At 42.6% G+C, this 17,533-nt stretch overlaps 1 protein-coding gene across 2 annotated transcripts in view; it reads left to right on the forward strand.

The window, feature by feature from the left end:
* The window catches only part of syne1a (spectrin repeat containing, nuclear envelope 1a), a 121,093-nt gene that overhangs the window by 36,781 nt on the left and 66,779 nt on the right, over positions 1–17,533 (forward strand). For both annotated transcript variants that reach the window (XM_073492906.1, XM_073492907.1), the window contains exons 47-60: positions 498–705; positions 1,370–1,482; positions 1,857–2,062; positions 2,148–2,309; positions 2,391–2,670; positions 2,925–3,097; positions 4,163–4,472; positions 4,610–4,774; positions 6,791–7,150; positions 8,680–8,816; positions 12,028–12,205; positions 14,437–14,619; positions 15,310–15,453; positions 16,696–16,851. In XM_073492906.1, the coding sequence (XP_073349007.1) occupies positions 498–705; positions 1,370–1,482; positions 1,857–2,062; positions 2,148–2,309; positions 2,391–2,670; positions 2,925–3,097; positions 4,163–4,472; positions 4,610–4,774; positions 6,791–7,150; positions 8,680–8,816; positions 12,028–12,205; positions 14,437–14,619; positions 15,310–15,453; positions 16,696–16,851 (2,775 nt within the window). The remainder of the gene's footprint in view (positions 1–497; positions 706–1,369; positions 1,483–1,856; positions 2,063–2,147; positions 2,310–2,390; positions 2,671–2,924; positions 3,098–4,162; positions 4,473–4,609; positions 4,775–6,790; positions 7,151–8,679; positions 8,817–12,027; positions 12,206–14,436; positions 14,620–15,309; positions 15,454–16,695; positions 16,852–17,533) is intronic.

Below are 17,533 nucleotides of genomic sequence, written 5' to 3' on the forward strand. Positions count from 1 at the left end.
ACAGTAATTTAAAAAACATACAATATATAATTCAGTATTTAGAAAAATAATACTTAGACCAAAAGAAACTGCACAGTCTTCCTCTACTTAAAACAATGCCTCTTGCTGTGTCTTTTGCTTCATATTGTTGTGATGCATTAATTATACAAATTACTGCCCACATGAACATAACTAGGCAAGGCTTGTTTATTTGTATAGCATATTTTAAACACAGAGGCAATTCAAATGGTCTTTACTGAAGATAATAAATGCACTGGAAGACCGGAATTTAAAAACACAATAACATAGGAATAATCGATTAAAATATAATAATCCAAAAGAAATACAATTAAAGAATTATTGTGGTTGTCATAGCAGGACACTACTTTTACCAGGGACTTCCTAAATTAAATTCTGAGCATTAACCTTGGGTATCTCTCTACTCTTTCCACCACCCTGTAGCTCTACTTATCAATATGCATGAAGTCTTTGTATGTCTTCTTACCTTTCATTTATAGGACCTGCAGAGCGTCGTGCAGCAACAGAGGGCAGACATGGACTCAGCTAGAGATGCCCTGAGTGCCCTGTGCAGGTCTCATCCCTCGCAGGAGCTGTCATGCCTCTCCTCTGACCTCACCTCCATCGCCAAGCGAACAGAGGCTGTTGCTCAACGCTGTGCCAAGACCAGGGGCAACCTGCAGGATGGGTTACAGCTCCACTTCAACGGTAAAAGATATGAATGTGTGCTTAAGTTTGGATTTTGTGGCTAGTCTCTGTTAATACAAATCTGTCCTTGAGGGCTTTATTTTTCTTTACTTCCATCAAATACACAAGTGATTTATGTAAAAGTAACAGCCCTCAGGTAGCCACTATGACTTCTTCCCTTATAAGGACAAATAAACATTTTAATAGCACTTAAAATCTCATAATCACCCAATCAAACAGTGCACAACTACATGATGCGATGTAATTTGTCCATGTTAGTGGTGCACCACATTTAGTGTTGATTATCCTACATTTTTCCCCAGAGCACACTCAATCCGCCCACTACAACCCACACTCCATTGACACACACTGTCTGGTACACCGGTGCGCTCTCATTGCTCAGACACACACCTGTGCCTCGGAGAGTAATGTGGCTCTCGTCACATCTGCTCTCGAGGGAGTCATTTTGGGCTTGTTGGCAAGGCAACCTGGTGCTGCACAGCATGGACACGCCCACACTTCCCATCTGCATCAACACATCGCCTCCTCTTGCTCTCCCTACTTCGGGTTCCTCTACTTCTTAAATCCTCTTTCTTTTTATTTTAGCACACATTGGTTTCCTCAACTTGTGAGTGTAGATTTAATTTGCTTTTAGTTTACCTGCTCTTTCTGTTCCTCGAAGCAGAGCTCGTCCAAGACTTCCACTCCTGGCTTGCAGATCTGAAGTTGGAGCTGAAAGAATGTTTTAATCAATCAGGAGATGTTGCCATCCTTGCTGCCAAGTTGCAAAGAATAAAGGTACTGTTATATATCATGCTTTTATACTGAATTTTTCATGCTGCAGGGGGTTAGAGCATTGTGGTAAACTGAAGGAAGCATATTCAGGTCTTTCAGTTTTCATTAACTTCACTTGTTGATTCCGGCATGCAACCAAACTTTGACCACCAAACACCAAAATAATTTTTTATTAAGTTGATAAAGCTGACAGATTAAAGTAATAATTATATCATAGGTAATATTTACTGCAAGTTAATATTAAACAATTATGTCGTACCTCACTTATTTAATGCTGTCCACGTCTAGATCTCAGGGTTGTGGCTCATTTATTTCTTGAAATTATCAAGGACATTTTTGTTTTTATTAGCAACATTTTCGTGCTTCTACATCCACAGGTGTCAGTCGAGCAGGCTTCAGAGGGTGAGGAGCGTCTCTCTCGGGTTCGTGAGGAAGCTGAGAGGCTCCAGCTCCACCTGCCTAAAGCAGGAGCAGCACAGGTCCAAGAGCATCTCTACTCCTGTCAGAGAGAGTGGAGGAGCTACCTAGACATCTGCTCTCAGAGCCAGCGAGACTTGGAAGAGAGTATCGACCTTGTGAAAAAGTAAGTCATCCCTCTTGTTGTGTCATGTATTTATGCAAAGGAATTTGATATTGATAATGTGCCTCTCCTCTCATCTCCTTCTCAGTTTTAATGGTTGTGTGGAGGATATAAAAGACTGGCTGAAGCAGATGGATGTCAGCCTCAAGAGCAACCCTATTGTTGGGGCAGAGAGCCAGCAAGGAGTCTCAGATGCTGCAGAAGAGCTGGAGAGGATGGAAAATCTCCATAAGGAACTGCATGCAAGAAGGTCTGTATATGTGGGTGTGTGAAGTTATACCATGGAGCTGTTAAATATTCAGAGCAATAACATATCAATGCTTCCTATAAGGGAGTCCATCGAGCGTCTCTGCCAGGAGGCCCAGTCTCTGTCTGAGGCAGGCCGGGGGTCAGGAGGAGAGGTCAGAGTGACAGGCCAGCTCCAGATGGAGCACCAGGCCCTGCTGAAGACAGCCAGGGAGAAGCTGCGATGCTGCCAAGAGAGCCAGGCCTTTGGAGAGACCCTCCAAGGGGTGTGGGCCTGGCTGGAGGAGATCCAGGAGAGACTGGGTACAGTGGACAGCACCATGGGGACCAAAGAGCAGTTAGAGCAGAGGCTGGAGACTGTGCAGGTGAGAGGGCGGTTTGGCTTGTAGACTGAAGATATCTGTAAATTCAATTACATGCATGTACGATGAAATGCATAAAGTGATTGTTGTTGGAATCTTTAAGACTACATTTATTTATATTGTTCTTAATCAAGATTTATTTTACAGTCTATGGTTCTTGTAGTGAACACAAGGGGGGGCTGTTTGCTTGAGAAAGTTTTCATACAACATTTTGATGTCTATCCCTAGTTCATTCTGACCCCACTCTGTTTGCACAGGACATCCTGCTTTTGAAGGGGGAGGGCGAGGTCAAGCTGAATATGGCGATGGGTAAGGGTGAGTTGGCCCTGCGGAGCTATGGAGCCGCTGGACAGGAAGTGGTCCGCTCTCAGCTACAGGAAGTGGAGGACGCTTGGGCCACGTTGCTTGTGACTGCCATGAGCTGCCACAGGTAGACTGCTCACTTTGTTCCATCTCCTGGAAATTAATGTGATGATTTGGTCCCCTTCTGTGCAATTAAAGCTATTTATACATTGTAATTCTAAAGAAGTCGCTCTCCCTTGAACTTAATATTCTGTCATCATTTCATTGTACTGCAGTGAGATGTGAACTGTGATTTTTTTTCCTTTCATACACCATTAAAACATTTACCTCTGGACATTTGAGAGGTCATTTACCTCTGTGCCAAAAACTCCCCTCTCTAGGGAACAGGTTATTTTCATCATGATAGATTGATGTCTCAATGCCATTAATTACCATTAGGTTAAATACATAATGAGAAGTATTTGTCTCATTTTGTAACTCTGATTGATGTATCTGATTTAGTGTCTTCTTTTGTGTGTGTGTGTGTGCATTACAGTGTGCACATGCATCAGTTTGTGTGTATATGTGTGTGTTTAATTGAGCAATTATGGCCCCCCCTAGAAAAAATTGATCTCATTAGGGACTCAATGGCGGATGGCAAACAGTGGGTCACACATGGGGTGTGTTTGGGTTTTTAAGGGGAAAGGGATAACAGGAGGCGAGGGGTAGCAGGTGAAATAGAGGTGTGCGTGTGTGCTTGTGTGTGTGAGTGTGCAGATATTGGCGTTATTTGTACATGCAGGGGTAACAGATGGCAAGGAAAATTGTGGGTGTGTATCTGTGTCCGTGTGTGTTTGAACCACCCAATAAAAGGGGATCGAGGCACTCAGCCAGTATTACAGACCATTTATATTTCTTGGCCACAACATGGGTATGAAATATATGTTCTCTTGAGGATTAAATGTACAGATTTTATGTGCCAAAACTATCTGAGTTTAACTTTTTTGTATTAAAAATGTCAATACTTGTTGGATTACTCAGAAAAGTAAATAATATTGTTACTTACTTATACTCAGACTTACACATTTTTCTACATTTGCATATACAGTACCTGATTTTTTTGAAGTATTAAAATCCATTTGTCTGTTAGACCACAGTTCAACTGTCCATATCAATCATCATCTAACACAGAGATCTCTTGTCTTCCCTCCAGTCGTTTAGAGTGGACTGTGTCACAGTGGGGAGGATACCTGGAGAGTGCTGCCCAGCTGCGGTGCTGGATGGAGGCTGTAGAACGGGAGGTGTGTGCCCCTCTCACCCCTCAGCCTGGGCCCAGAGAAAAGGCTTCCCAGCTTGAGAGACTTCGAGCCCTTCTGACTGAACTGGAAGACCACCAGGTGGCGCTGTCCAGCCTGGAAGAAAAAGCCAGGGAACTGTTCAAGAAGACTGGTGATGCCAGCTTTAACCATGGTGCCCGCACCCAGCTGCAGGCACAGTTTGATGACCTCACTGCCCTGGTGGAGGTACACTGTTTCTTCATCTTAATTTAATGAGATAAACTTTAATCTCCCGAATTTAGAGAACTATTTCAGTAATATTACCAACAACTGAATCAATGCATTGTTATTTTAGATTGATTGTTTTCTGTTTGTGTCTTTAGGAGCGGGTACGTCTAGCTCAGGCCGTGGTGTTGGAACACCAAGAGTACCTGGAGGCTGTGAGGGAGCTCACTGATTGGCTGATGACTGCTGGAGAGGAGCTGCAGCATTGGTCTGATACATCAGGAGACTCTGCCTCCATCAAAAAGAAACTGTCAGAAGTGAGGGTAAGGCAGGGTGTCAACATACAAAAAAATGCTTGTGTTGATGCCGACTGACACTCCTTTTGTTCCCTTTGTATACACTGCTGTCACTTTTGTAACGATTTGACAATTGGACAATTCCCGGAAAAAAATCCTGATCAGCTCCTGATCCATACATTGACAGATAATAGTGTACCAAATGTGACAGGTGACAAGCCTATTGTGCTGAGGAGCGGGCAAAGGTGTGCCATTGTTTTATTTCTTTGACGTTATTGTCAAAGCAAACTGTTTTACATTTATTTAAACTGGAAATGTATTGAAAAGCAAATGTGTTTCTCCCATTTGGACAATTTTAGAAAACAGTGTCATCACATTGTCCATTTAGCAGCTGTTCTAGAGATTATAATCATTTAATACTATCTTAATCAGCAGATGAAGTTTGCCCAGTTGTCTTTTTAAGGTACTTTTTTGTGAGCACTGAGGTTTTGCTGAAGTTTAATTTATCAGTCACACCACTATAAGAAAAGATAATCCTCTATTGATCCCTAACAGGGGAAATTTGGGTGTTGCAGTACAATATAATTACAGTACAATAATGAATTTTGCATAGAATAAGAATAGAATAAAATGGAAAACTGCAAAAGAGTAATTAGACACACAATTCATAATTACAGGCAATAGCATTACACATTTATTTATCAGTTTGTTTGACAGGGATGACACATGTAGGCAGCATTACATCGAATTAATATGCAACCATTGGAATGTATATATGACTTCTGGCTGTGGTTAATTTGCAGTCCTTGTCCTTGGTTCTGAGGAATAAAACACATGATACAGCACTCTAATATAGACATGAAAACTAACAATAAAACATAGACAAGCAGCCACTACAGGCAGTGATTTGAATAATCATGACTAAGAACAACAATTAAGAACAATGACTGAAAAAATGAGAAAGAACAGACAAAAGACAAAGAAAAATATATATGCTATATAAAACATTTAAGTCAGTGTTCACAGATTTGATTTTGTTTAAGCCATATTGCCATATTATTGAAAGCTGTGAGGTACATAATATCATTTTATAATTTGATGTGTTATAAGTATAACAGTAACCAGTGTTTCACTAAATTAAGATCCCCTGTCAGTGTAAGTGATAGCCATGCCTCAAGGATGTGTTGTATTATCTGTTGCTAAGGTAACTGATTGCTGAATTATCTGAACCTATCTAATCTTAATGGACTCCTGCTATGAAGGAGGGCAAACTATATAGGGAATTGGAATTGGTTCTCAGTGTGTTCCCATATCACAGCCAAATATCTCTATTTCTCTCCTGGCACATTTTGCTGCCAGTAAGTTGGCCTATAACTGTGTAAAAAAGGTAAAATAGAGCAGCAATGGAATTAATGTCTGAGCTTTTCCCTTTTCAATAATTCTGCAATTAGAGAGGTGGGAGAAAATATGTGAGGAGATATTGATTTGCATTTAAATTTCACACATGGGTCTTAATTATCACATTATAAATGTGTGTTTGTAGAGCCATGGTGTGAACCATTTCAGTAGAAGAGGAAACATAATTTGTTGTGCACACAAGCTAGTTGCACCATTTTCATTTCCCATTCATGGTCTCAAGGTTAATGTTCATATTCTTCCTATCATGCACACTAAAGTGATCAGATGCCTTTTTTTTCATTTTAATCCCTCTATCAGCTCACTGCTATCACATTACACTCAAGTGTTTGCTTTTCACAGCCTCTGCTTTCCAAGTACTACCTTTCCACACAGAATGGAGAGAGATTGAGGTGGAGATGGGGGATTAAATTAGTAATAGGAAGAGAATACTGTGATAGCAAATGAGTGCAAACACAGAATCAAAATGATAAAAAGCAAATAGAGAGTGATAGAGCTGGAGACATATATATATAATCTACGTAGGCAGCTTTAAATAGAAACGCCTGCACATCCAGAGGTTGTAGTTTCCGTAGCCACAGTTTCCGTAGCAACTTTGTCTCCTGTCCACCCTCCCCATTTCCTCAGGAGCGTGTGGAGTGTCGGCTGCTGGAGGGCCGAGAGCGCCTCAGCCGGGTGCGCCGCAGCGCTGCATCCACGGCGGAGCACACGGCAGCGGGTGGCTGCGAGGCCATGGACCGACAGCTGGGGGCACTGTCCCAGGCTCTAGAGCAGTGGGAGGGGGCCGCTCTAAGGGCCAGAGACGGTCTGGAGGGGGCCCTCGCTGCTGCTGCAGCCTCAGAGGAGGAATACGACCGTCTGACCGCCCGGCTGGAAGAGGAGGTGAAAGAGCTGGATGGACGGCTGAGGGGGTGGAGCCAGGAGTTGATTAAAGCTGAAGGGCGGAGCAACGGCGAGGAAGCAGTGGATGGATGGCAGCTGGCTAAGGTATAGTAGCAGCAGATTTAAATAAATGACAGCATAATGTCTAAATTATTCACTGTTCATCTGCTCATAATAGTTTATTTAAAAAATGGTAAATAATAAAACTCTTCTATTCAGCTGGGATTTGGGTCGACGAACTGTGATGTGTAAAAAGCTGACAGTGGCGACTGTGCACAACTGTACCCTGTTAATTTTAGAGGTGATTAGCATTATTTAATGGAAAGTACCCACAGGCACACACACACACACATACACACCATGTGCAGACATAAGTCCTCTGCATTCAGCTCCCTCTGTCAGTAATTATCCATCCTATTTGTAAATCCTAAAAACAGATTAGTTCGTAAATCAGCTTTACTGGGATGACGAAGGAGTGACAGCTACAATCCAATCAGTTTCCCTTGTTTTCTCCTCATTCTGTCTTCTGTCCCCTCTACCCCTCCTCCTTTTGTTTTTCTTTGCCATTATTTTCCACTATCTCTCCCTCCCAAACATTCCCCATCTCCATCCCTTCCCCTTTCTGCTTTCTGTACACTGTTTGAACTGATGTGTACAGTGATGTCTTTCATGGCTGCAGGGGTTGTTTCTTAGATGCTCCTGCCCCTCACCTTCCCTGCTGCTCTGTTTCTGACCTCCACAGGATGTTTACAGTGTGACAATTTCTCTGTATTGTCAAAGCCATGGCGCTACACCCTCACACTCCTCCCCAGGCTTCTTCGGCCATGCCTGTCTCCAGTTTTCCTCAATTTGGGGCTGTCAAGGAACAGAGGAGGAGTCTTCGCCGTCCTCCGCTTTTCTCTCTCCTCCTCCAGCTTGTTTCCTGTATCGAGCCTTGTTTTCGTTACGCGCTCGTTTGCGAGCATTTGAACCAATCCTGCATCTGTGAGGGCTGACAGCTGAATTCCACTGGGAGAGAGCGTGAGAGAGTGAGAGGGAGGAAAAAAATGTGTGAGAGGGATTGAGCGCAAAAAATGGGAGGAGGGAGAGAGAAAGAGGAGAGCGGAGGGAAGAGAAAGTAGTATAACGAGAGGAGGAGGGAAGGAGAAGAGGAGAGCAACGAGTCCACGGGAACAGGGAGGGAGGGAGGGTTGTTTATTGGTAATACGTCAGAAAGGGAGCGAGCGGGTAAGAGTCAGTCAGAGAGAGAGCTTGTACATATTTCATGGGACAGGATTTCATGACTGTGTGAGTCCAGAATGTGAGGCACGTTGAGGAGAGCGGGAGAACGGTATCCACAGCTCCTTCCTGACACACTCCACGAAGAACAGAAATGCTATTGTACAGGCGGCACTGTGAGTATGTGTTGGAGCGTGCATGTGTGTGTGTGTGTGTCTGTGTGTGTGTTTGTGTGTGTCTGTGTGTGTGAATGTGAGAAAAGCAAAAAAGGAACAAGCCAGGCTGTGAATAGGAATGCGAGAGCACTTATTGAAGGGTGTCATGCAGATCCGTTGGGAGCTTGTCTCTCCTTGACACACACATACACACACAGACTCTCTCTCTGAGCCAGCTGGTGTCTGTTTTGTGTTGTTTAGGATATACTGGAAGGCTTGCAGAGCGCCGAGCCAATGGCTGAGAAGTTGAAAGGCCAACTGAACGATCTGGTGCGATACTCCAGAGACCTGGGCTCACAATCAGACCGGGTCACTGCGCTTATCAAACAGCACAACAGGTGAGAGGAGTCTTTCTGCTTTAGTAAACAGTGTGTGGATTTGAACAGGATGTCTGCAGGTCCTTAAAAAGTCTTAAGATGTCTTAAATTCAATCTTATCCCTTAAAAGGGAAAATTTTTGAGGTTTTAATTGCCACAGACGTTTTTATCTAATTTAATTTATCCATCTTTTTGTCATCTCTTCTGTATGAAAGTCCACATTTCTGTTGTTACACACCACTGAACCTAGAACTGCCTTTTTACTTGTATTTGCACGTGTCTGTTGGCAAAATGTAGATTAACCAAATGTGCTCTAATAACCATATTCTTAACTAAAACCTACCTTTCATGGGACTACATATATATACCTTTATACTTATCTTTAACGCCTTAATAAGGAAAAGATGATTTGTCCAAATCTGGTTAAAAATTGTGAAAAGCATTACATTTAAGTGCCTGATACCTTCACTGACTAAGGCTGGTTGATAACTTTATATCATTTATGGACTTTCAGCAGGTTAATATCAAGAAGCAATGATCTTATCATGTTCAATGTTAAATTGAATAATTCATATCAAGCTGTAATTAAACTAACAAAATAGGTTACGAAAGTATTTTACACATGTAAGAATATTGTTATCATGCAGTGCATAACAGTGGAACATAGCTGCTTTGCATAATTGAATAATTTCCTTGAATGTTGCATATATTTGCCGTATCTTAATAACAAACTCGGAATTAAATCTTTATGAATATTGTGATAGAGATTTCAGCCATATTGCCAAGCCCTGTGGGGAAGGTGTCTTGCACATAATATGACAAAGAATGGGCTGTGGATAATGCCCTCATTCATTCCATAACACAGCAAATTAATCCAAGAACCACAATGGAAGAAGGGCAGAGATCTCCCCCAAAAACACACCTCACATTTCTGAGTGGGCAGGATTAGTGCTCAGTTTTACAAGCTTATTTGTGTTAGAGGAGTGTGTGCATGTATGTGTGGATGTGTGTGGCCATCTCACACGCAGTCGAAGGTGAAGGATGACAGAGAGCACCTCAGCCACCAGTTGCTACGCGACATTCAACTACCTTCCCTTCACCTCTGCTGTACACTGTTTGTTTTGGTTTGTTTCCTTCTCCGGTTTAATTTTATGCAAGGCTGAGTGTGATTTGAGGGAAATCAGATACATTTGGATGGTTGGTTTTTCCATGCTGATATATTGCATGCCTTAGTCTATTTACTGGGCTCTAATTGCCTGCTTTTGAGCCCACAAGTTAGCCTGTGTTCATTTAGTGCTGGTTTGTGAACGTACCATGCAATGCCTTTTATAATGAACAGCAATGCGTACAAAAGAACATGCATACACAATGCATTGGACTTCTACAGTAGCACAAATTATCTACTGAATTTACATTGATGTAATATTAACATAGTTATTTGGACATATTGCGGTGAGTGTAAAAGCACTGTGACTAACATTTATTGGCAGACAACCTGAGTGAGGTCAACTTGTTGGAGATGCTTTGGCGGATAATTGGCTTTGGCTGCTAATTGGCAATAACAGCACCCTTCCTCATTCACTTGGCTTTTTAGTCTGTAATAGACTTGGCCTGTTGGCTCTTTGCACCTGTCCTACATTAAGCACTGCGGAAAGAAGAGCAAGAAGAGAGACAGAGTGAAAAAAAGTCAGAAGAGAGGAGGTAGCACAAGCCAGATTTTGTCTGTTACAGCAGAAAAAAAGTGCTTCTTCCACATTCATGCTTTCCCCTCTGTGTTACCCCTTCATGCCCTTATCGCATCATTAAAACTCAAGGGTGTTTGTGTGCATTCGTGTGTGTGTGCATTGTCGAAGGTTGTTTGTGATTTTGCTGTGTGTTTTTCATGCCTCCCTTTGGACAGTTAGTCTTGCTTAAACAGCTGCGCACCTTGTTTCCCTGCTGTCATCCTTTCCATCAGTTCTTCCACTCACCCTCCCTTTAACCTTCACCCACTGCCCCACTATGTATGAAACCAAATGACTCTCTCATTTATTTGTTGTTTTGTCTTGTTTGTTTTGCCCGGACTGTAAAGACAGTAACTTACCTAAACATTACACAGGCTAGTATCCCTAGAAATTACATAAATATTATACAATCAATGCAAATGCAGAAGAAGTGTGAAGTGTTCAATTCAGATATCAGGAATTGGTGTCTAATCACAGACCTTCAATTAATGTTTGCCAATATTACCACAATGTTTGCCTAACTGTAACCATTCTTTAATTTCCATGCCCAGATTTTTAAGAAAGTGAGAAATTTAGAAACATTGGCACTGGACACAAAAGATGTTCAACAGGGAACACACAATTATCCAATATCAACGTTCTTGTCTCTCGGTAGGGCTGATCTACAGAATTTTGACTTACAGTATTGTGGTACATGGTCTCACTTCCTTTCTGTCTTCATTCAGTCCATCTGTCAGAAACGTTAGCGTCAATTAAAGTTATACTGTAATATGTAACATTTACGCATTAAAATTACCATACCTTTGTTTTATATTTTATTGAGTTCCGCACTTACATTATCCCAATGGTCAAACCCAGAGAACATGTCAGCATGACACATGTCCTTTGCTTTGCTATAGATGCGTGTTTATTATTATTATTATTATCAGTCTGTATTGTTGCTGTACGCCATGGTTCTAGCTGTAAATTCTGACCAAATATGAATGACAGAAAAGTTCCTGTTAAAAAAATATAACCCACTAAAATGTCAAAGTGCCCCTCATAGACTGAATCTCTGCCGTATTCTTTCCATCTCAGCCTTCTTCTTACAGCATCAATCTGTCATCCCTCGTTCCCTCCATTTGTCACCCCTGTGAACTCTTGCCCCACTCATATGTTGCCTCTCAACCCCCTCCCACGCAGTAGCCCTTACCACCATCCCCCACTCTCCCACTTTGCCCCAACGCTTATTCCTTCCACTTCACCCACTTTGCCATTTCTCCACCTGCCTGTTTCTCACTCATGCTCATCTCCCAGGCTTCTCCTCCTCCTCCTCCTCCTCCTCCTCCATAGTGTGAGCACAGTTTGTACAGTATCTGAGCATCTGCACATGTCTTTGTTTTGACGGGCACATGAGGAGTAGACGGCAAACACTTCCTCTGGTTGTAACCCCTTTCTTTGTTCATTTCTCATGGTGGATTTCACATGTTCACATCAGTTCTTAACGTCTCTCTCTTTTCCCTCTGTAGCCTCAGCCTTCGTGCGTCCAGGGAGTGTCAAAATAAGGAGCGCTTGTTGGAGCAGAGGTTCCGTGCAGCCCTGAGAGACTTCCAGCAGTGGTTGGTCAACGCCAAAATCAGCACCGCCAAATGCTTTGATGTGCCACAGAGCGTTGCTGAGGCCTCCACTGGTCTGCAGAGGATCCAAGTAAGAGATATCTTTACCTCAGCTCTTATTTACAGTGGACATCTGTTACATTCTTACTATGTTCTTGTGGCATAACACTGTGGTCATGTGCAGTCCTTACTATGCTGTTTTGGCACTGCAGACTGCTGATATCTTTTGGAAATCACACTTTTTTTCCCCAGTCTGTTCAGCTGTTACTGCTCCAGTTTTGATTCTGTTTATTGCTGCTTGAAATATAAAGTCCATCACCTCCTGCGCACCGGAGAGTTTTCCCAGGACAGACCTACCAGACACAGAACAGCAAATATCCAGATTGAATCACATTTTGTTGTATTATTCAGGGGAAGAAAGTAGCAGAATTGATATTTATTTGAATGTCTCTGAATATTACTTTAATCTAGCCTTTTGAGAAGGAACTACATTTTTAATAACCTGCAGGTTGCAGAATAGAAAATAATAGGACTGCCACTCAGAATGGCTGTATCATCTCACTCTACTGGCCATTAAATAGCTCCAGATAAGAAGTAGTGACTTAAGAGCAAGGAGTGCAATTTATTCAATTACATGAACCAGAGTTATTCAGCCTGTTGAGGGAATGAAATAAGCAGTCTTCTTGCCATAGGAGTCTTTTTGTGTTCCTCCATATTTGGCCTCCTGCTTTAAATCCTCATAAGATTGGGTACACTCTAAATCCACAGTTTGTAATTACAAACTAAGTGCTAGATTGTAATATCTCTGCGTGGATTTGTTGCAGCCTAAACAAATCTTGCCACCATAAAGAAAATTGCTTAAAATGAAACAATGTAATAATTGAAGAATCAATCCACCTTTAATGCATGATTGCTCAAGGGGATGTCTGTGTTGACATGCCCACTGTTGAGTGTCCTCTGGTGGGCCTGTTGGACCTGCCATAGGCTGGATAAGCTGAACGTGGGCAAAGAGCCAAGAGAGATGAGAGAAAGCTCCACAGCGGGGTCTCTGTGCCATTCTCTTCAAAATATCTCTGTGTGTCTCTCTTTCTGAGAAGTGTCTTTCTCTGAGAAGCTGGCAGGTGTAACAGTCTGGCAGCCTCTTTAGAGCACCCCAGGGCCCTGGCTAGGAGTCGGGTGCTTGTCGTTTAACGTAGACGTCCCCACATCCCTGCTCCAGACAGTTAATTACCTCTCAGACACCTGACCATGACCACCACTGCTTTGCCACCAAGGAATTAATGTCATTGCTTTGAGCTGAGCTTAAATAGTAAGACGGTAATTTCTCTAATACAGAGAAAAATCACATTAAGAGGCAGTTCAAAACGGGTTACTTAGAGAGATAGTTTTTATCTGAAGCATGTCAAAGAAGGGAAGTTCTGTGCAGGATGTTTTTGTGTGTCCTCCTTCAGAAGTTTCTAGTGTAGCCTTGAGGATGAGAGGGAATGTCATAAAAGTATATGGCTGTGAAGGAGAGAGGAATATAGAGTCGGTCATGTTTTATTTATTATTGACTTGGTGAGGAATGTGGAACAATGTTTCCACATGGCTGACCTCCAGGAGGGCCAGCGTGGGAGGGGCTCGGGGCATCCATTGTGTCACGCTTAATTGGTGGTATACAGTTACATTGGCAGGGGGAGAATGGTGGTAAGTGTGGAAAAGACACCTCTGTTCAGTGAATGAACAGAGGTGAGAGAGAGAATATAAAGAGACACGCAGACTTTCTATGCTTGTGTGTGGCTGTACTGTACCCAATGTGTGTGTATGTGTGTGATGAAGCAGAGTCTGTAGTGTGTGTAAGTGATGTGCTGACTGCACAGATGGTGGAGTGGTCCCTGCTGCGCTACTGTCATCGGCTCAGCTCTGAGGGAGGGGTGTGTATGCGTGTGTGTGTGTGTACATTTTCTGTGGGTGGTTACAGAGGAGCTATGTAAAAACCAACACATTTCAAGCTCACTGACTTTCCTTATCTGTGACTGCCTCCCTGGGTCAGACGCCTCCTTCTGCCCACGCATATGGAATTGGTAATGGCGCGGTCTAATTGCTGCTTCTGACAATGTAAAGTGAGATTCTGGGACGCCGAAAAACCGAGAGAGAATCGCCATATTGATTTCACTTTCACAGCCATTGCGTCAGAAGTGGAAGACAAAAAGAAGTTGGAGATTGTCACTCAGTCCATTTCTTCTTTTCTCCCTCCTTTCACTTTTCAACCCTCCTCCCTTTGTGTGTGTGTTTGTGTTAAACAGTCACAGTTCCTTTGTCTTTGTCTGTGTATCCCCTCAGGAGTTCTTGAGTGACAGGGAGCATGGCCAGGCCAGACTGAGTACAGTAGGAGCCAGCGGGGAGCTGCTGATGGCAGTGGTGTCCAAAGACAGAGTGGAGGGAATCAAGGCCAAGGTGGCCAACGCCAGAGAAGACTGGAAGAGCCTGATGAATAACCTGCAGATGAGGGAGGATGCACTCAAGGTTGGTCAACATTTACTTTTGTTTGGATGCTGCTTTTGTTGGCTAAGGTCTCAAGTGAAAAGAAATCCCAACCTCAGATGGACTCTGTAGTTAAGTAAAGGTTAACTGTGTGGTTTGGATGTTTAAATGAATCCAGACTCAGATGTGTGTACAGAGTTTGCATGTTTGTGTCTGTTTTCCTGACAACAGATGATTTATGGCAAAAGGACTGATTTGATTTGAGTATAAAGTACTTTCAAGTAAGATTGTCAGAAGTTTGGATACTTTGATACTTTATTGGTACAACAACTTAACAATGATACGATATCTGCATTTGATATTATCAAAGGTACAAGAGATATAATAAAAAAAACAGATTTTCAACCCAAAGCTGCAACTATATTAACATCATTACAATTGTGTTGGTATATGGACAGTGTCTTTTCCTGTATCAATACTGTGTGCTGGTTGTTCAATAAAAAAAGAAGAAAATGGTCCTATTTTTTGCACCTAGGACTGTTTTTTCCTTTTTTTCCTTGGTATCAAAAGACATATTAAGTATCCTTTTTTTACGCTCGTATCAAAGGTATTGTGACACCCTTACTAAGGGCATTTTAGCATTAAAATGCTTACTTATTCCAATAAATGTAATATTAACAGTTTATACAGAACCAGTTTAAAAGAGACTTAAGTTAAGTGTCACATTTGCAGAACCTGCAGTCCCAGATGACTGAGTTTGAGGCCAGTGCTGAGCCTCTGCAGGACTGGCTGAACAGCACAGAGGTCAGAGTTCAGGAGAGCAGTGCTCGGCTACACGACCTTCCAGCCAAGAAACAGGAGCTCAGCAAACTGCAGGTATTGTGGAGCCCAAAGTCATGAACCTTACACAGTTACACCTGTCTGTGGTTCTTAAACCCACTATTTCTGATTCCTCAAAGCACTCCTATTACTCCTAATCAGTGTGGTTTTTCATGGGTCTGTCTCCTAGTTTTAATAGCCACTCTTTAATTATACTCTTTGCCTTGTAATCCATACTATAGGCACCCTTCTATGTTAAATTGCATTACACCATTACAATGTCATTACACTAAAATTTGAATATGAAGTAGATTTTCCAAGGATACTAAATAGTTGTACAGTAGCTCTCCATCAGATATGCATCCCTGAAGTACAATCTCAAATCAGCTGGGAAAGGAGAAGGACCTAATTACATTTGTCGAGCACCACTGGATCAAAATAGAGCAGCGTCTTGACACAATAGTCAGAAGAAAAGTCCAGAAATCTAATTAATTCTCCTTCTGTCACAACTGAAACGCTGCGTGGCTAAAAGGCCCTTTTCAAGATGAGATAACAGCCTCCGCCACGTCTGGCAGAGACAAAAAAGGAAGAGAGGCACGGAGCGTTAAAAAGATAAAACTGACAAAAGAGAAAAAATATATCAAGCCCATCTCAAAGCTCTGCCCTTATCGTTGTTGCTATTTTTGTATTTACTCTGTAGCCCGCTGTAGCACTTCTCCTCGTTGCCTTTTGTCTGGCCCTGCAAGCAATTACATTTCTTCCCCCAGCCCCTCAAGTATAATACAATACATGCAGGCTTCACTGTCTGAACCTGTGTTGGCAAAATCCTCCTTACCTTTTCACATGTATACCCCCTGCCTTTGCAGTATCTTATCAGGCTTGTCTCCTCTCCCTGTTCTGTGCTATGCTGTCTAACTGAATAAGCGTACATCTTTTTAAAAATTAACATCAAGAGAAAAACTGCTGATGCTGTTTTTTATGATGTGCTTTCCCCCGTCCTTTTCTGTGTATTTTGATGTGTTACTGTTGCTTTGTCTATTCTTGTGACATGTTGACCCAACCTTGTTTCCCCCCCTTTGTGCCTCTCACGCCTCCCTTTTCTGTCTCTCATATTATTTTTTGTCATTTCATTTTGCCCTTGACTCAAAATTTCATGGTGCTTACACAAAACCTCTCCAATGTGCTCCATTTCTTCTCTCACTTATAACCCTGCCCTTCCAACTGTGCTTACCCACATCCTATCGCTCCTTCATCTTTATTTCTCCATCTCCTCCTCCTCCTGCTTCATGCTTGGCCCAGTGTGTACTGGAGGAGATGGCCAGTCGGGAGGCAGAGCTGGGCAGGCTCAGGGAAAGAGCTCATCGTCTCTGGGAGGGACAAGCAGCCGGCAAGGGCTTCGTCCACCGTGTGTCCCAGCTGTCAGCACAGTACCTAGCCCTCAGCAATTTAACCAAGGTAACACTGCTCCCACCCTGTAACCCTACCAACCTCTTTCTTGTCCCCTTACTGTATCTGTGCTTGAGAAATGCTACAGCATGCTGAACTGTGTCTTGCTATGGATTAAACTATGGAGCCTTCTGTCCAGCCATGTTGTTAACTGTTGTTCTGTCTTATTTGCTGTGTCATGCATTGTTCTCCAGTTGCGTATCAGTCATGGTTTCTATAATCAGCTTGCCTTGGTTAAAAACATTGCTCCCCAAGAGAGTCTCTATGACTATCCATAGTAATTTTCCTGAGCACAGTAATCTATCTTTCACCTCCAAAAGGTCCTTTGGGTTGCAGCCTCATCAACATAAAAAAGGCCAAGGCTGCTGAGCTCACCTTTCATCCAGAGCTGAAACATGTCAGCGATTGAGGATCTGACCTTTTTGAAGCTCTCATTATATTGGTCACACTCTTATGATTAATTTTGATACAGCGTTGAACAGAACGTTACACTGACCACGAGGCACAGTTGTCTTACCTCAGGACAATGTGAGGAGTGCCCCAACGATGATGAATGAGATTTATTTTCTTTGCCGGCTAGCTGGTGGAGAGCTATTTTTAGGTCTTCTTCCCTGCCAGACATGGAAACAGGAATGAAATAATTTAAAACTGCCACTTGTAGATTGTTATTGTAGCTCTGCCTGTCTTCACT

This window comes from Pagrus major, chromosome 22 (assembly GCF_040436345.1).
Source record: "Pagrus major chromosome 22, Pma_NU_1.0".
NCBI lineage: Eukaryota > Metazoa > Chordata > Actinopteri > Spariformes > Sparidae > Pagrus > Pagrus major.